Source organism: Rhinopithecus roxellana, chromosome 15 (assembly GCF_007565055.1).
Source record: "Rhinopithecus roxellana isolate Shanxi Qingling chromosome 15, ASM756505v1, whole genome shotgun sequence".
Lineage (NCBI taxonomy): Eukaryota > Metazoa > Chordata > Mammalia > Primates > Cercopithecidae > Rhinopithecus > Rhinopithecus roxellana.
The window spans coordinates 47,924,645-47,945,786 of NC_044563.1; the positions used below are offsets into that span (position 1 = coordinate 47,924,645).

General features: G+C 37.9%; 1 protein-coding gene across 9 annotated transcripts in view; it reads left to right on the top strand.

Annotated features, from left to right (window-relative positions):
* The window catches only part of DLG2 (discs large MAGUK scaffold protein 2), a 2,272,173-nt gene that overhangs the window by 1,733,391 nt on the left and 517,640 nt on the right, over positions 1-21,142 (top strand). For all 9 annotated transcript variants that reach the window (XM_030918836.1, XM_030918835.1, XM_030918840.1 and 6 more), the window contains 2 exons: positions 2,619-2,763; positions 5,073-5,211. In XM_030918836.1, the coding sequence (XP_030774696.1) occupies positions 2,619-2,763; positions 5,073-5,211 (284 nt within the window). The remainder of the gene's footprint in view (positions 1-2,618; positions 2,764-5,072; positions 5,212-21,142) is intronic.

Below are 21,142 nucleotides of genomic sequence, written 5' to 3' on the forward strand. Positions count from 1 at the left end.
TGCCATTGGAAAGTAATTAAACAATTTTGTCATTAAGGAAATAGTAGCCAAATAAATCCAAACTTATATGGTCAACTAATTTTTGACAAAGTAAATAAAAGAACATGATGAAAAAGGCTAGTCTTTTCAATGAATGATACTGGGAAAATGGAATCTCCACATGCAAAAGAATGAAATTGGACTCTAATGCCATATACAAAAATCAGTTCAATTTGGCTGAAAGACCTAAATGTAAAATCTAAAACCATAAAATTTCTAGAAAAGAACATAAGGGAACAGTTTCCTTGACCTTGGCATTGGCAGTGTTGTTTTGGATATCACATTAAAAGCTCAGGCTACAAAAGCAAAAATAAATAGGACTACATTAACCTCAAAATCTTCTGCAAAGCAAAGGAAACAACAAAATGAAACAAATTGAGGGAAAAATCAGAAATCATGTATCTGATGATAGGTTAATAACCAAAATTTATAAAGAACTGATACAACTCAATAGTAGAAAAACAATTAACAGAATTTTAAAAATGAACAAAGGACATGAATAGTTATTTCTCCAAAGAAGATACAAAAATGTCCAACAGGTATACAAAAAGGTGCCTAATAACACTAATCATCAAGGAAATGCAAATCTAAACTGCCATGATATATCACTTCACAGCTGTTAGGATGGCTGTTATCAAAAAGATGAGAATAACAACTGTTGGTGAGGATGTGGAGAAAAAGGAGCACTTGTACACTATTGACTGGGATGTAGACTGGTATAGCCATTATGGAAAGCAGCATGCAGGCTCCTAAATAAATTAAAAATAGATTTACCGTGTGACCCAGCAATCTCTGGTCTTGTTGTATACCCAAAGAAGATGAAATCACCACCTTGTAAAGATATCTGCACTCCCATGTTCAATGCAGCATTATTTACAATAGCCAAGATATGACAATGACCTACATGTCTGTCAGTGGATGAAAGGATAAAGAAAATGTGGTATATATGCACAATGAAATATTCAGCCTTAAAAAATGGGAGATCCTGCCATTTACCACAATATGGATAGACTTGGAGGACATTATGCTAAATGAAGTAAGCCAGAACAGAAGGAACAATATTGCGTGATCTCTCTTATATGTGGAATCTTAAAAAATAAGAGTCAAATATACAGATATAGAGGATAAAACAGTGGTTGCAGGGGGAGGTGGGAAAGGGGGAGATATAGGTGAAAGGATAAAAAGTAGCAGTTATGTAGGATGAACAAGTCTAGAGGTCTAATATGCAACATAAAGACTATAGTTAATAAAATTGTATTATATTAGGAATTCTGTGAAATAAGTAGATTTTAGCTGCTCTTGTCATACAAAATTGTAACTGTGATGATAGATATGTTAATTTGCTTCACTATAGTAACCATTTTATTATCTATATATGTGACATAACATCACGCTGTGAACCTGAAATATACACAATAAATTTTTTTTAATAGTAGCCAGATAAGAATAACCAAGGTATTTGAAATACTTGGTGAATTAATGTTTATTCTAATTTCCTCAAAGTTTAAGTCTTTTTAGAGAGAGAATCTTAAAATCATTTCAGAGAAGTGGTGCAGAGACCCACTGTAATGGCACTGCCATGAAGTCAGAATTGGATTTGTATCACAGGCTTTTCCGTGCAATAAAGAAAGAGGCATTTCTGTTAACGCAATGACAATAGGGTACCCTTGAACTTGCTCACCTGAAAAGACCTGTGTTCCAAATAGACTCATATTAAATGACATTCTGATGAGAACGATTTTAAAGTAAAAAAAATCAAGGTTTGGCAAAGCTATAGGGAAATGAGGGCTCTCATACAGTGCTGGTATGAGGGTAAACTGGTTCATCTTTCCAGAGGGAAAGAGGTACTTTCACACTAGATATCAAAAGCCCTGATAATGTTCATATAGTTTGGTCCAGTAGTTTCACTTGTATGGGTAAATCTATATCAAAGAAATTATCAGAGTTCTGCACAAATATAGAAAAAGAATTATTAGAACATTATTTATAGTTGTAAAAAATTAGGAGCAAACTAAGCATGCACTAGTAAGAGACTTGTTAGATCATTATACTGCAGTCATGCAACATAATGCTCTGCAGAAAACAAAAGTCATGTTGTTAAACTACATTGCTGTTACAAACAACTAGTCCCTCTAGTTTTAAAAAGCAGGTTCCAAAACAATGTGTATAATAAAGTCAAAATTGTTTAAGGAACTATATCTAAGTAGGGAGATTATGAATGATTTTTATTTTCTTCTTTTTTTTAAGTTTTCTTCCACGAACATGTGTTACTTTTGTATCATAGAAATTATAGCATAACAAAAAAGGCATTTGACTCCTTATTTTCCTTTCCACAAATACTATTCTGAATTCCATTGTAGTATATCACTTCCTCATTTAAAAAAGGCAGAAGCAACTTTCTTTTATAGCATCAATGATTGTACTTATCTGCTTTGACTAATGCATTTAATTCATCTGTTCTGTCAAAGATAACAGACAGTAATTATCACAATTTATAATTCCAGGAATCTTCTTGCCTGAATATTTTTCTTCTGCTGCATAGATTTAACTCTATTGTTGACTTTTTTTCCCCTTTTCAGGTAAACAACTACAGTTTAGAAGAAGTAACACATGAAGAGGCAGTAGCAATACTGAAGAACACATCAGAGGTAGTTTATTTAAAAGTTGGCAAACCCACTACCATTTATATGACTGATCCTTATGGTCCACCTGATATTACTCACTGTAAGTACCATTGTCATCTTCAAATAGCATACCAGACTTGCAAAACTGGAATTCTATAAAACTATTGACAAAGTGCTCTGCTTGTACCTTCCCTCTTGGTTAACTTCTGGAAATACTTCAGAGGGAGTATCCTAAGCTCCACTCCTATGTTGCCTTGCAGGCCCTTACCTACTGTTTGAAGGTGGGATATCCTAACGAGTTGGCATGCCCACCGTTATGGAAAGGCTTAATATTGAGGACAGTGTGATTACAGTAGTCTATGGGCAACACATTTTGAAAGGCTATTTCTCAAGCTCCTAAAGCATGATCACTGTCACGCCATCATATTCTTTCTTCCAACTTCATATCTCTGTAGTAGTAGACTAGAAAAGAGACTGGCAAATAGACCAGAGGTAGCTCTATGATTCTTCCTGAAAAAGGGGATCTTGCAATTGAATGGTGAAATCAAGATCGTCAATCACCATCATCATAGCTTTTACTTTACTTAACTTGTTATATTGGCAAGAAAGCTGGAAAAAATTATCAGTCACTATGGCAATAGAGGTGAGCTGGAAGTGAGACTTCTGGGGCAACAACTAACAACTAATGAGACACTATGCTGGAGTCCTCAAAAAATCCACTGTAGCCTAAGCCTCATGTGTTCTCCTCTTCTTAATAGGTCAACACGAATCTTAACTAAGTTTCTGTCTTTGAAGACTAGACTTAGAAGCAATTTACTTTGTTATGTAAATGTAAGGGACATTTGTGTCAACAGTAGTAAGCTTGCTCATTCTGAAATGTTGAAAGTCCATTTGTGAGACTGGAAACTTGGAACGTCTTCAGAACTGGCCATTAATTAGTACTATGGTCTCAAGCAAATTGTTTAACTTATCTCAGATTTACATGTTTCTCTTGAGAGAAATGTTAAGTGTTGAATAATTTTGTTTCTGGCCCATTGCATTAGCTATTGCTTTTCTTAATGATGATTCTGAAACAACTTACCTCCAAAATACGTATGTTTTCAAGCTGGCAGTAAATTGAGATCAGTCTTACCTTAGAATATGAAAGAGTTTTAGCTTTCAGAGCTTTTCAAAGTGGACAAATGTTGCAAAATCAGCCCTGATAGTCTGTGAGCCACTTCATAGAGGGCATATAAGGTTAATGTCAAAGAGACAAAAGGGAGAAAACCAAACTACCTAATAAACCTAAGAAATATGTACTGAGCAATTTCAGTATGTACAAGACACATTCTAAGGTAATATGTATGATACAGAGGAGATAGAATCATGGCCTTCAAAGAGCTTTGCTGGGAGGAAGGCTAACTCAGATATATAAATAGAAGCAATATTTGGCAGAATAAGAGGTATGTATATGCCATGGGAGAGGTAAATATAAATGTTAAATGTTATTTGGGAACTCAAAGAAAAGAGATATATCATTTGTCTTTGGAACATGAGAAAAATCTTTTTGCATAGGATGGCATTTCAGTTGCATCTTCAGAATGAGATTTCAACATCTGAGATGGGTTAGGTATGAGACACAAATTATAGGTAGATGGTACAGATGTCAGGAAGTACAGGCTATTGTTGAGGACAATAGGATATGTGTTGGGGGGACATTAAAATTGATTGATCTTGCAAGAATGGCAAAGAGGTGAGTTTATACTATATTAAATATATAACAACAACGGAGAACATTTAAGTAAAAGAATAGTGTGGTCAAGCTGAATTTCAGGAAGGTTTACCTCATCTCAACATATAAAATGGATTTGAGGAGAGAGAAAGAAGCAAGAGACCCAGTTAGGAGGTGTTTTCAGTCACCTAAAAGGGAGAAACATTAGGAAGGAGGAATAAAAAGGAAAGGCCAGAGTTCTTGGCCTTTGTGGGATGGGAATAGAGTATATTTTGGGAGAAAGTCTCATAGGAGAATCTGCTCCTTAGGAGGCTTTTGTTCGCAATGATTGGACATTAATTATGTGAAAACAATGTGAGCTCTGCAATTAGAAAGCTAACATTTTATTTCAATAGAAAATTAATCATTGTTCTGAAAATATGTGTGCTGGATCTCTTCTCCTGTTCTTCTCTTCTCCAAATTATACTAACTGGCATTACAGACTTAACTATTATTAAGTCTTTCCTATCCTAAAGGTTACCATGTGCTTGTATATATTAAATGCAAATAAACTGCAACTCCTCCCTCTTGGAGGACAAGAAAATCCTTGGCATGCAGCAAAGCCTTTCTGTTTTTAATACATTTTTTCTGAAGTATAGCATGACACATTGAATCACCCACATAACAGGTTTCTTTTCTCTTTTTCCCCCACCTCTTAGCTTATTCTCCACCAATGGAAAACCATCTACTCTCTGGCAACAATGGCACTTTAGAATATAAAACCTCCCTGCCACCCATCTCTCCAGGAAGGTACTCACCAATTCCAAAGCACATGCTTGTTGACGACGACTACACCAGGTCAGATATGCCTGTTGGTTAATTGAATTTGCTCTTATTACCAGAAATAAATCACATTTGCCTAACATGTCAGGTGTTGTTTTGGATGCTAACTAAAGCTTCTGGGTTCCATTCAACCTTATTGTAGTTTTGCCTCAAGTGCATTGTGTGTCATTGTCCTCTGATAAGCAGCAAAGTCACAAAATACTTGTGAATAAATAGTAAGATACACTTATACATCACTTTGCCATTTATTAAGACTTTCTATATCTGATCTCATTTAAGCTTTACAGCCATACTGTAAGATAAGTATTAATACTTGAGAAGAGAAGATAGTGCTGAGGTTCAAAAGGAAGGAAGTAGCATGCTAATATTATATATTTGGTTACTGGAATTCAATGGGTAAATTAATAATAAAGAAATGTAAATGTAAAAACTTTTTGTCTTTAGCTGGTCATTATATTTGGCAAAAGAATACAAAGATGATTAAGGAACAAAAATTTCCCCCAAACTCCCTCCAGAGTGACCTGTCCTGGGGTACCCAAGGTGACAACCTGACTATAAACCTTTCATAACTTCTTCATGTTCTTACAAACATATACAAATGTATTTTCAGATATACGTGGAGCCTGACATTATTTTTATGAAATAAGTTTATATTTTATACATTGTTCCACAACTTTTCTCTATAAATAATAGTTTTATCAAAAATGAGATTACATGTACATGTGTGTGCTTAATTTCTATGTGTGTTTATATGTAAAGAATGCTAGATGGATTATTTTGGTTTTTTACCCTGTCTGTCTAACTGAAGTCATTTGTCAGTCTTTCAAAAAGTAGAGACTTCCTGCCAGTTAGCTTTCCTCACTGGTGTATGTGCACGCTTTGATATTTCCATTCCTCGTATATCTTTTTAAATGATTAAGCATTTTCCATTTGTTTTGCAAGATCAGGTTTGCCGAAGTAGCTCTTTATATCTTTGGCCAAGGAATGGAATGTTTGGATGCTGATAATGTGCATCCGTGGTGTAAATCAAGTACACGCTTCTTCCTGTGCTGAAATGTCTGATCTCTATGCTCTTAATTAAAATGAGGGCTGCAGCAAAGATAATCCTCATGGCTCTCTAAGGAATTCTGTAAATACAGGCACCTTTATCCACCAGAGTGATGATCTCTTTGCTCTCATCCTATTACTAATATTTGATATGATTTTAACTTAAAAATGTCATTTTATGTTACTAGGCCCTATGGGGCCTAGTGAGTTAACATTTATTCAAGCCCCTTCATAATCCAGACCCTTGCTAGCTGTTTTTATACACTATCCATTTAATCCTCCCAAAAACACACAGAAAAAGGCTTTCACCTCCATTTTAGAGATGTAGAACATGAAGTTAAAAGAGGTTATGGAACTTGCTTATGGTCACATAGCTTTTATTAATAAGTAGAAAAACTGAGTGCCCTAACAGCTTTCAAATCCTAAGAGAAAACATTTTAATTTTCTAAAATTAAAAATGAAAACCAAGTCATATAAAACTATGTTCATCATAGAAATAGGTGGCTAGAAAGGGACCTCAGAGTTTTGATGAGCTCTAAAAACAACTAGACCATGGTTGAAACCTACCTCTACCACTGACTAACTGTGTGACCAGGGGCAAGTCATTTAACCTCTGCAAGCTTCAGTTTTCTCATCTGTACAAGGGAATAGAAAGTGAGCCTATCTCAATAGGTTGTTGTAATGATTAAGTCACCTAATGAATGCAAAGAGCTTAGAACAGTGTCTGGCACTTTATAAGTACTCAATGAATGTTATCTATTTACAGTAACTATACTTACTATAATCTTAATCCACTTGAGATGTCACATGAAATATTTTTACAGTACACACGAGATATGTCTCAATATCTTAGATCCGGCTGGGCGCGGTGGCTCAAGCCTGTAATCCCAGCACTTTGGGAGGCCGAGATGGGCGGATCACGAGGTCAGGAGATCGAGACCATCCTGGCTAACACGGTGAAACCTCGTCTCTACTAAAAATACAAAAAACTAGCCCGGCAAGGTGGCGGGTGCCTGTAGTCCCAGCTACTCCGAAGGCTGAGGCAGGAGAATGGCATAAACCCGGGAGGCGGAGCTTGCAGTGAGCTGAGATCCGGCCACTGCACTCCAGCCCAGGTGACAGAGCAAGACTCCATCTCAAAAAAAAAAAAAAAAAAAATCTTAGATCCTGCCCCTGCCTCCTCCCCTGTTCCCTAGAAGACAGTCTCACTAATATTTCCCTACAAAATCAGAATGGTTGGTGCCTGGCAAACTGTTAAAGTAAATTATATTAGTTCACACACATAAACATACAAATACACACCCCTCCACCACTCTCTTACCACTGTTGGTGTTCTCTCATAGGTGCTTCCTACTGTAGGCATTACCATGGGTCTCAGAGGTATTTGCTCAGAGGCAGATTCACTTTCTCATTCATAAATATTAATTGAGTACTTCCTATAAAACACTGGGCACTGCACTAGAGATGCACAATTGAATAAGAAAGAGCATCTAACAACTATCCAATTGGGGCAAAAATATGTGTAAATCAATGGATTCCCCCATGCCTATTCCCTAATTTATGCAGAACCCCTCCATGAAGTTTTCCACAAAGCCTAATTTATTAATTTTTTTCAAAATCTTGAGATTATATATTTGGTAATAAAAATGCCCTTTCTTTTGTAAAAGAATTGTGGCAATTATTTATTATGCTTTTACTTAGAAGAGAAAAATTGGCAACTTTTTGTTAGTCTTAATTTTTAAAATGTTAAATATCTGTAAAATTCAAAAGTATGAGACTACTAGTAGAAGCAAACAAGCAAAACTAGGGTCAGTTCTCTAAAGTGCCCTTATGTAGCACTAGCAGAGTTCCCTAACACCACAAGAGACACTTAGGAAATATTGCTAAATGAATATGAGTTTTACATGAATGCCATAGGACTAACCTATAGCATCAAAGAAAGTTTTAAAGAGGAAATGAGAGAGAGCATGCCTAAGATGGCCAAATACGGACAGCTCCAGCCTCCAGCTCCCAGCATGAGTGACACAGAAGATGGGTGATTTCTGCATTTTCAACTGAGGTACTGGGTTCATCTCACTGGGGAGTGCCAGACAATCAGTGCTGGTCAGCTGGTGCAGCCTGACCATCGAGAGCTGAAGCAGGGCGAGGCATTGCCTCACCTGGGAAGTGCAAGGGGGAAGGGAATCCCTTTTCCTAGCCAAGGGAAACTGACCTTGGAACACACACCTGGAAAATCGGGTAACTCCCACCCTAATACTGCGCTTTACCAAGGGTCTTAGCAAACGGCACACCAATAGATTATATCCCACACCTGGCCCAGAGGGTCCCACACCCATGGAGCCTCCCTCATTGCTAGCACAGCAGTCTGAGATCTAACTGCAAGGCAGCAGCGAGGCTGGGGGAGGGGCGCCCACCATTGCTGAGGCTTAAGTGGGTAAACAAAGTCACCAGGAAGCTCGAATTGGGTGGAGCCCACTGCAGCTCAAGGAGGCCGGCCTGCCTCTGTAGACTCCTCCTCTGGGGACAGGGCATAGCTAAACAAAAAGCAGCAGAAACCTCAGCAGAGGTAAATGCCCCTGTCTGATAGCTTTGAAGAGAGCAGTGGATCTCCCAGCACAGAGGTTGAGATCTGAGAACGGACAGACTGCCTGCTCAAGTGGGTCCCTGACCCCTGAGTAGCCTAACTGGGAGACATACCCCACTATGTGCAGACTGACACCTCACACCTCATATGGTGTTGTACACCCCTGAGACGAAGCTTCCAGAGCAAAACTCAGACAGCAACAATATTGTTCAGCAATATTCTATCTTCTGCAGCCTCCACTGCTGATACCCAGGCAAACAAGGTCTGGAGTGGACCTCAAGCAAACTTGAGCAGACCTACAGCTGAGGGTCCTGACTGTTAGAAGGAAAACTAACAAACAGAAAGGACACCCACACCAAAACCCCATCAGTACATCACCATCATCAAAGACCAGAGGCAGATAAAACCACAAAGATGAGGAAAAAGCAGAGCAGAAAAGCTGTAAATTCAAAAAATCAGAGTGCATCTCCCCCTCCAAAGGAATGCAGCTCATCGCCAGCAATGGAACAAAGCCGGATGGAGAATGACTTTGACAAGCTGAGAGAAGAAGGCTTCAGTCAACCAAACTTCTCAGAGCTAAAAGAGGAACTACATAACCAGTGCAAAGAAACTAAAAACCTTAAAAATGAATTGATGAATGGATAACTAGAATAATCAATACAGAGAAGACCATAAAAGAACTGATAGAGATGAAAACCAAGACACGAGAAATATGTGACAAATGCACAAGCTTCAGTAACCAACTCAATCAACTGGAAGAAAATCAGTGATTGAAGATCAAATAAATGAAATGAAGCGAGAAGAGAAGTGTGGCCAAAAAAAGAGTAAAAAGAAATGAACAAAGCCTCCAAGAAGTATGGGATTATGTGAAAAGACCAAATCTACGTCTGACTGGTGTGCCTGAAAGTGACGGGGAAAATGGAACCAAGTTGTAAAACACTCTACAGGCTATCATCCAGGAAAACTTCCCCAACCTAGTAAGGCATGCCAACATCCAAATTCAGGAAATTCAGAGAATGCCACAAAGATACTCCTCAAGAAGAGCAATGCCAAGACACATAATTGTCAGATTCACCAAAGTTGAAATTAAGGAAAAAATCTTAAGGGCAGCCAGAGAGAAAGGTCGGGTTACACACAAACGGAAGCCCATTAGACTAACAGCAGATCTCTCAGCAGAAACTTTCCAAGCCAGGAGAGAGTGGGGGCCAATATTCAACATTCTTAAAGAAAAGAATTTTAAACCCAGAATTTCATACCCAGCCAAACTAAGTTTCATAAGTGAAGGAGAAATAAAATCCTTTACAGACAAGCAAATGCTGAGAGATTTTGTCACCACCAGGCCTGCCCTACAAGAGATACTGAAGGAAGCACCAAACATGGAAAGGAACAACAGGTACCAGCCATTGCAAAAACATGTCAAAATATAAAGTCCATCGATACTAGGAAGAAACTGCATTAACTAGCAAGCAAAATAACCAGCTAATATCATAATGACAGGATCAAGTTCACACATCACAATATTAACCTTAAATGTAAATGGACTAAATGGTCCAATTAAAAGACACAGACTGGCAAACTGGATAAAGAGTCAAGACCCATCATTTTGCTGTATTCAGGAGACCCATCTCACATGCAGAGACACACATAGGCTCAAAATAAACAGATAGAGGAAGATCTACCAAGCAAATGGAGAACAAAAAAAAGCAGGGGTTGCAATCCTAGTCTCTGATAAAACAGACTTGAAACCATCAAAGATCAAAAGAGACAAAGAAGGCCATTACATAATGGTAAAGGGATCAATTCATCAGGAAGAGCTAACTATCCTAAATATATATGCACCCAATACAGGAGCACCCAGATTCATAAAGCAAGTCCTTAGAGACTTACAAAGAGACTTAGACTCCCATACAATAATAATGGGAGATTTTAACACCCCACTGTCAGCATTAGACAGATCAACAAGACAGAAAGATAACAAGGATATCCAGGAATTGAACTCAACTCTGCACGAAGCGGACCTAATAGACATCTATAGAACTCTCCACCCCAAATTAACAGAATATGCATTCTTCTCAGCACCACATCACACTTATTCCAAAATCGACAACATAGTTGGAAGTAAAGCACTCCTTAGCAAATGTACAAGAACAGAAATTATAACAAACTGTCTCTCAGACCACAGTGCAATCAAACTAGAACTCAGGACTAAGAAACTCAATCAAAACTGCTCAAGTACATGGAAACTGAACAACCTGCTCCTGAATGACTATTGGGTACATAATGAAATGAAGGCAGAAATAAAGATGTTCTTTGAAACCAGTGAGAACAAAGATACAACATACCAGAATCTCTGGGACACATTTAAAGCAGTGTGTAGAGGGAAATTTATAGCACTAAATGCCCACAAGAGAAAGCAGGAAAGATCTAAAATTGACACCCTAACATCACAATTAAAAGAACTAGAGAAGCAAGAGCAAACACATTCAAAAGCTAGCAAAAGGCAAGAAATAACTAAGATCAGAGCAGAACTGAAGGAGATAGAGACACAAAAAACCCTCCAAAAAATCAATGAATCCAGGAGCTGGATTTTTGAAAAGATCAACAAAATTGATAGACCGCTAGCAAGACTAATAAAGAAGAAAAGAGAGAAGAATCAAATAGACACAATAAAAAATGATAAAGGGGATATCACCACCAACCCCACAGAAATACAAACTACCATCAGAGAATACTGTAAACACCTCTATGCAAATAAACTGGAAAACCTAAAAGAAATGGATAATTTCCTGGACACTTACAATCTCCCAAGACTAAACCAGGAAGAAGTTGAATCCCTGAATAGACCAATAGCAGGCTCTGAACTTGACACAATAATTAATAGCCTACCAACTAAAAAAATCCAGGATCAGACGGATTCACAGTCGAATTCTACCAGAGGTACAAGGAGGAGCTGGTACCATTCCTTCTGAAACTATTCCAATCAATAGAAAAAGAGGGAATCCCCCCTAACTCATTTTACGAGGCCAATATCATCCTGATACCAAAACTTGACAGAGATACAACAAAAAAAAAGAGAATTTTAGACCAATATCCCTGATGAACATCAATGCAGAATCCTCAATAAAATACTGGCAAACTGAATCCAGCAGCACATCAAAAAGCTTATCCACCATGATCAAGTGGTCTTCATCCTTGGGATGCAAGGCTGGTTCAACATGTGCAATTCAATAAACGTAATCTAGCATATAAACAGAACCAAGGCAAAACCACATGATTATCTCAGTAGATGCAGAAAAGGCTTTTGACAAAATTCAATAGCCCTTCAGGCTAAAAACTCTCAATAAATTTGGTATTTATAAAACATATCTCGGCCGGGCGCGGTGGCTCAAGCCTGTAATCCCAGCACTTTGGGAGGCCGAGGCGGGTGGATCACGAGGTCAGGAGATCGAGACCATCCTGGCTAACACGGTGAAACCCCGTCTCTACTAAAAATACAAAAAACTAGCTGGGCGCGGTGGCAGGCGCCTGTAGTCCCAGCTACTCGGAGGCTGAGGCGGGAGAATGGCGGGAACCCGGGAGGCAGAGCTTGCAGTGAGCGGAGATTGCGCCACTGCACTCCAGCCTGGGCGACACGGCGAGACTCAGTCTCAAAAAAAAAAAAAAAAAAAAAAAAAAAAAACATATCTCAAAATAATAAAAGGTATTTATGACAAACCCACAGCCAATATCATACTGAATGGGCAAAAACTGGCAGCATTCCCTTTGAAATCTGGCACAAGACAGGGATGCCCTCTCTCACCACTCCTATTCAACATAGTCTTGGAAGTTCTGGCTAGGGCAATCAGGCAAGAAAAAGAAATAAAGGGTATTCAGTTAGGAAAAGATGAAGTCAAATTGTCCCTGTTTGCAGATGACATGATTGTATATTTAGAAAACCCCATCATCTCAGCCCAAAATCTCCTTAAGCTGATAAGCAACTTCAGCAAAGTCTCAGGATACAAAATCAATGTGCAAAAATCACAAGCGTTCTTATACACCAGCAACAGACAAACAGAGAGCCAAATAATGAATGAGCTCCAATTCACAATAGCTTTGAAGAGAATAAAATAACTAGGAATCCAATTTACAAGGGATGTAAAGGACCTCTTCAAGGAGAACTACAAACCACTGCTCAGTGAAATAAAAGAGGACACAAACAAGTGGAAGAACATACCATGCTCATGGATAGGAAGAATCAATATTGTGAAAATGGCCACACTGCTCAAGGTAATTTATAGATTCAATGCCATTCCCATTAAGCTACCAATGAGTTTCTTCACAGAATTGGAAAAAACTGCTTTAAAGTTCATATGGAACCAAAAAAGAGCCCGCATTGCCAAGACAATCCTAAGCCAAAACAATAAAGCTGGAGGCATCATGCTACCTCACTTCAAACTATGCTACAAGGTTACAGTAACCAAAACAGCATGGTACTGGTACCAAAACAGAGATGTAGGCCAATGGAACAGAACTAATACCACATATCTACAGCCATATGATCTTTGACAAACCTGAGAAAAACAAGAAATGGGGAAAGGATTCCCTATTTAATAAATGCTGCTGGGAAAATTGGCTAGCCATAAGTAGAAAGCTAAAACTGGATCTTTTCCTTACTCCTTATACGAAAATTAATTCAAGATGGATTAGAGACTTAAATGTTAGACCTAAAACCATAAAAACCTTAGAAGAAAACCTAGGTAATACCATTCAGGACATAGGCATGGGCAAGGACTTCATGTCTAAAACACCAAAAGCAACAGCAACAAAAGCCAAAATTGACAAATGGGATCTAATTAAACTAAAGAGCTTCTGCACAGGAAAAGAAACTACCATCAGAGTGAACAGGCAACCTACAGAATGGGAGAAAATTTTTGCAATCTGCTTATCTGACAAAGGGCTAATATCCAGAACCTATAAGGAACTCAATCAAATTTGCAAGAAAAAAACAAACAACCCCATCTTAAAGTGGGCAAAGGATATGAACAGACATTTCTCAAAAGAAGACATTCATACAGCCAACAGACACATGAAAAAATGCTCATCATCACTCGTCATCAGAGAAATGCAAATCAAAACCACAATGAGATACCATTTCATACCAGTTAGAATGTCAGTCATTAAAAAAATCAAGAAACAACAGGTGCTAGAGAGGATGTGGAGAAACAGGAACACTTATACACTGTTGGTGGGACTGTAAACTAGTTCAACCATTGTGGAAAACAGTGTGGCGATTCCTCAAGGATCTAGAACTAGAAATACCATTTGACCCAGCCATCCCATTACTGGGTATGTACCCAAAGGATTATAAGTCATGCTGCTATAAAGACACATGCACACGTGTGTTTATTGCAGCACTATTCACAATAGCAAGAACTTGGAATCAACCCAAATATCCATCAGTGACAGACTGGATTTAGAAAATGTGGCACATATACACCATGAAATACTATGCAGCCATAAGAAAGGATGAGTTTGTGTCCTTTGTAGGGACATGGATGCAGCTAGAAACCATCATTCTCAGCAAACGACCGCAAGAACAGAAAACCAAACTCCGCATGTTCTCACTCATAGGTGGGAATTGAACAATGAGATCACTTGGACACAGGAAGGGGAGCATCACACACTGGGCCCTATTGTGGGGAGGGGGGAGCGGGAAAGGATAGCATTAGGAGATATACCTAATGTAAATGACGAGTTAATGGGTGCAGCATACCAACATGGCACATGTATACATATGTAACCAACCTGCACATTGTGCACATGTACCCTAGAACTTAAAGTATGATTAAAAAAAAAAAAAAAAAAAAAAAAAAACGCTGCTAGAAACTGTTTTAAATGACTCATAGATAAGATTTTTGTGAACTAGTGATATTTATCCCCTTTGTGAAATTCAAAGTATACCTATATTTAACCCCAAAAGAAAGATTTGCATTTTTCATGAGTACTTTTAAGTAAATTTCCATGTTAACAGTCAAAAAAAAAAAAGAAGAAATGACTCTAATTAGCACTTGAAAACTGTGCAGGCATTGGTCAGAGAGTCAAGGGATGGCGAAGGGCATTTGTGGTAGGGGGAGAGATTGTGCAGACTCACAGAATAAATAGAAATAGAATAAAATGAAAGCAAAAATTAGAACTTGAAATATAAGACTCACAAAGGAAAATGGTACCTACGTTTACATCATCTTTATATTCCTATTCCTTCTCTCCTATGCAACCTAGCTGTAAGATTAACAGTACATAAAGTAATAAAAACAAAAGGATCATTACTATACACCATTAACAGTAAGTGCTGTAATATATATTATTGTTCCTATATTATTTATATGATATTCTTATTCTTGATTTTTACAGATTAAAAAATTCTCAGAGAGGTTAAGTAATTCCCTCATAGCATACAGCAATCAAATAGAATCAAAATTTGAATTCACGCCTATCTGTTTTCAAAGGCCCCATCCCTGCATCCCTGGTTGGTAGTACTCATCCTACCACTTACTACCTAGATAACTCTGAACAATTCAGTTCATCTCCTTGAGTCTTGATTTTCTCATCCATAGATTCGCTATAAAGGATCTTCTAATTTCCTCATGGAATTGTGAAGTTTTAATATGTTAACATGTACCAATGTGGTCATTTTTAGAAAGCTCTATAAATTCTTATTCTAAGTTCATTTAGCTGCTTATGTTTGAGACCTACTTTGTATTTTCCTAAAATAGTAAATCAAGAAAATAAATCTCTAATAATGGAACTTGGGCCAGCAGGGAAACATGTCTGTGAAATAGGAACTTACCCATAACCTATAAAATCACATCAAACTGGAAACCTTTTGTTCCATGTATTCATATCTTAATCTGTTGTGATAAATGTTTCTCTATTTTCCTGATTTATAGTCACATTTGTTATGAATGTATAGTAAGGATTTTAAAGCAATTTTGATTCAAATAATACTACAATAACCTAGGTAGATTTTTAAATCTATTTCTATTAAAGAAATGTACACCTGCATAAACTGAGAAGTTTTATTTTTCCATGAATTAATTTAGAAGAAAATGTACAAATAAAAAACTTTTGGATACAATTTCTTAGTGGCATGCTCACTGAGTCCCTATAAATCAGCATTCATTGTGATGTAGATATCCAGTTTCCAATTTTTGGAAAACAAAGCTATTCCAATGACACTGAGATTGTTTTTGGCTCAGGCATTATAGACTGTCAGAGTAGAAAGGGCCATAAATAAAAATAGAGTCTGATCTCCCTTTTTTGGATGGGCTGGGGACACAGGGTCCAGAGTGATTTGTTGGCTTTCCCTTGTCCTGTATTTGTAAGTAGTACAATCAGATTTAGAGCCCCTGTATATATGCACTCTTTTTTTGGCTGGAGTAAGAAAGTAGCAATTATGAAAAACTATATTCAATCAAGGATTACCTGGTAACAGTGTCTATTTTGTACATTACCTGTAACTATGAGTTCTATCTTTACTGGGTCAAGTTTTCCCTAGTTGCTCAGAAGAGGGGCAAACCACACATCATTACTGTCTGGCTGAATATACTTAGGATATGCAAACAGTATTAATATGAAACAAAAAATATTGGTAATGCAAAGTAAAACTGCTCTTTCAAGATGTAGGGACCTAATTTCCCAAGTTATGAATGTGATAAATATTGTTATAAAACCCAGGGACCTAAATTGTAACTGTAAAAGATATATTTCTCAGTGTTAGAAATTAAGTTCAACTAGCTGTGAACTTGGTGTGTCTTTCTGGCTGCCTCTACATATTGGTCCCTCACATCATTTAGTTCATTAAAAAGCATAATATAAATAAAGTCTCAATAAAGGTTTCTTGTCTACAGAGACTTTACAAGAGCTGCCCCAAACTGTAACTTTAATATTTACCAGTTTGACTCCATCACTTACTGAACAGACATAATCTCATCAGTCTGGAGTCCATGTCTACTCTATTGTCTGAATTATAGAACACTAGCTTACTAGCCAGGTCATCTAATGTATATTCAAGTTGCCTTTTCTCCTTCATTCATTCAGTTATTTGCTCATTCAGTGAATATTCAGCTTCTACCCATGTCAAGCATGTTTATTAGCAACAAAATCACAATGGTGAACAAACTGGTCATGGTGCTTGCCCTCATGAAATTTACATTTTAGTATATTGAATAAGAGATGTATAAATAAATGCATTAAGTCCAGTTAGTGCTAAGTGCTATAAAGAAAATAAAACAGGATAATGTGATGAGCAGTGATTGGGGAAGAGAGCAACGTGAAGTAGGATAACCAGGGAGTGCCTCTCTCAGGAGATAGCATATGGACTGAGACCTGAATAAAAAGTAGAAAATAGTGATTAAAGATCAGAGAAATAGCATTCCAAGAAGAGGGAATAGCAAAGCCAAAGTCACTGAGGCAGGAATAAGTTTAGTGTATTCCAGCAATGTAAAGAAGTCCAGTTTGGCTAGACAGAGATGAGGTAATGGGAGCAGGCAGAAAATTAGGTTAGATAAGGAAGCAGGAAGTAGAAGATGTAGGACTTCACAGGTAATGAGAAAGCGTAGGTCTAGTTGTAAGTGCATTGAGAATTCATTGAAGAGTACTAATCAGGAAAATTAAATGATCTGATTAAAAAAAATACAGAAGAAGAAGTTCTGGCTGCTGTGTGGAGAGACCACTGAAAAAAAGAGGGAAAAGATTATGGCACCTAGGATTGGAGTGAGGGGTAGCAATGGAAGAAAAGGGGAATAGAGAAATCTGAGCTATATCTCAGAGCAAGGTTTAATAGCCCATGTTCCACGTGAAGAGCAGACCTGGCTTAGTCAGACTGTTTTGACTACTGACCATTTTTGTAGTTTTTAATCACCCATGGAGTAGTCTTTCAGGAACAGCATAAGTATTTGCCACTGTTATTTGTTTCTTTTTGTTTTGTTTTTCTTATCTCTTATTGTTTAACTTTGTGGATCAGAACTGGTTAGAAGCCAGACCACTGTTTGTAACATGTTTCTACTTACATGCCCTTAACATAGAAAATAAACTTGTTCTCCTCAGACTCTGAGGTAGAACATGAAGATTTCTGCCCAAGCATAAAACACATAAAATCTTGTATCTTCCATCACAAAAGCTTGCAGAATATTATTTGCTTCAGAGTAAAAATATTCTTGTTACAAACTACATTGTTTTTCTTCCAAATCTTAAAATGAAATTGACACACCAGAAAGGTTTTCTGAAGATATTTGTAATCCCTGGCAAATACCACAAACTCCAAGGTACATTTAAGTACCCAAGTTTGAGAAACACTGAGCTAAGTTACACAAATTTGCCAATTGTTAATTGTGTTTTATATAAACTGTCCCTTAACAATGACTCAAGGTTTATGGTACCCATTAGAAGCGAGCTCTCAAAGGATCAGACAACACCTCATCAGAGTACAGTACAAGCATATTCTAGCCTCTCTTCTTTTTAGTTTACATTTAATGACTTAAAACCATTCCTGAAAGAACTAGAAGTTTCTTCTTATACAGGAAAGAAATCTTTTCTTATATGCTTTTGATGCAGGATTTCTCTTGGCCCCTTCACCGGACTCGTGGCAGGGGCACCCTGTCTGCTTCGCCCACCGTGCTCAGCCCCTTGTGGGAGGGAGCATGTGAGTGAGTGTGGGATCCAGCTGGCTGCTCCAGGCACCAGCACAGGAGCAAGCTCCATGTGGGGCCCATGGCCAGACCAGGCATGTCTCCTGGAGGGGAGTGTGGTGGCATCCAGGTGAGGATGCCCGTAATCCTGAAACCCTAGAGGGGGTATCACAATACTCTTTTAGTTCTGCCATTTGCAGACAGCAGTATGTTAGCAGCTCAGCTGGCCCCTTGCCTCATGGCATGGGGTGGCTGCCCTCCTCCGGTGATGGCAAAGGGCCAGTGTGACAGCCTTTCTGGGGACCTGCACTCAGTGGTCACAAGCTCTTGTCCAGCATCCGTGAAGAATGAGGTCACACAGATGATTAAATGATAGTGAAGGCGGAGAATTTGATTGAGTGATGAAGATGTCTCACCAGGGAGGGGAGTTAGAGAGGGGACAGGAAGAGCAGGTCTTCTTCCCCAAAGTCAGGCTGTAGTCAGGGTTCTCTGGAGGAACAGAAATAATAGGATGGATGCATAAGAGGAGATGTATACGTAAGGCGAGTGTATTAAGGAGTATTGACTCACATGATCACAAGGTGAGGTCCCACAATAGGCCATCTGCAAGCTGAGAGGCAAGGAAGCCAGTCCAAGTCCCAAAATCTCAAAAGTAGGGAAGCCAACAGTGTAGCTTTCACTCTGTGGTCAAAGGTCCAAGAGTTCCAAAGCTGAAGAACTTGGAGTCTGTTGTTTGAGGGTAGAAAGCACCCAGCACAAGAGAAAGATGTAGGCTGGAAGACTAAGCCAGTCTAGTCTTTCCATGTTCCTCTGCCTGCTTTTATCCTACCTGCACTGGCAGCTGATTAGATGATATCCACTCCAACGGAGGGAGGGTCTGCATCTCCCAGTTCACTAACTGTCGACTGAGTCTGGGGTCTTTATATGCATAGGATGAGGGCAGGACGGGCCATAGGTAGTTTTGGAAAAGGCAACATTTGGTTGGTAAAAAGCCATTATTCAGAAAGAACCAATTGGGAGAGAGTGGGCGAACAGGAATAGAAGTTATCACTTTGGGCCGTGGTTTTCAGGCTGTTATTTTTGCTTGAAGGTGGGGTTTCACTGGTTACCCACCCCATCTGCCTAGGCATTTGGCTGCCTCCTGTCACTATCACTTTTAGTCAAGTATGGTGGAAAACAGCTAGAGTACCCTAAGCAAGCAACTGACCCTGCTTTAGAATTATAGTAGAATAACTGAGTGATTAGGTATGTGGGTCCTGAAGTTACCCTGCTTAGTTTTGAATCACACCATTTCCTAGCTGTGTGACCTTCAGTCAGTTATGCAACTCCCCTTTGCCTCAGTTTTGTCATTTATAAAAGGGGCAAAATAATACTTTTTACCTCATAGGTTTGTTGTGACAATAAACTGAGTTAGTACATGTAACATGCTTGGGAAAAATAAGCACCTGAAAACTGTTAGCTGTTATTAATACTATTGAAAAACAAGGATTTTAAGATGAACTATGATACAAATAAACCCCTTTTTGGTAAATATCATCCAATTATTTATGGAACTGTAGCCAACAATATTACACAGCTGCTCAAACATGTAATCTACGTGTATAGATTTTTCAACTTATTTATCTTGTAGAACACATTAGAATATTTTATTACAGAGAGTCATATAGTCTGACTGCTTTATTGAGAATCTTAATTTTTGTGACTACAATGAATATCTAATACCAGCTGCAATGAAAATCTAATAAGAATTCAGTGGAACCAAATATGGTATAAACTAGTCTATCAGTTTTCCCTCTGGCTAAAATATGATTTTTTGATGGATAATTTGCTGATTTTTCCCTTTTAAAAAATTTATAGTGACTCTCAATAGCTAACTCTAGGTAGCTTTTCCCTTAAAAAGTTCTGCAAAACATGACATCAGACTCCTTACAGACTTTACAAAGTTCATTATAAAACTTAACCAAATTAAAGATTCATGATCAAATGTCTCTGAGATTCTGAGATTTTGTTTTGCTCTGTGTTGCATTTCTGATTTCTCCAACATAGAGACTGGTACTATAATGTACCAGTCTTTGTTTTGAAGCAAAGTATAGAAATGAAAGAGGAGAGTGAGACAAAACTAGTGAGACAGATAGACCATTATGTGGAAGCCTCAAGGAGAGTTTTCTCTTTATTAATGTAAATAAACAATTTACCACATACCACTTAAGTTTACTTACATAAACCATGAAGAATGATTCATAGAACTATCCTACTAGAAGTAGGAAGCAGAGAGAGTGGGTATGCTAATGGGGAATCTGACAAATCTTAATTCAAGGGGGACATCTAACTACATATTAGAAAACACGTTAAACTGCTGTTTGCTTTCAAGGAAATAAATATTAGCAAAAATGCAACAGTAATGAGAAATTTAAGACTGTCTCCTAGATATTTATCATTTCCTGTGTTATTCATGAGTTAGCCAGACATAAACACACAACACTATGCCCTATAATTTTATAGAAATGGTTATTGCATATATATAGCTATTGTTGCTATACATGTAAAATTTGAATCGTTATTTAATCAATGCCGCATTACATTTTTAATGGAGTAAGTTCATCCTTGCTTTCATTCTTTAGTTCATTGATGCAAAAAAGGATTGATGATA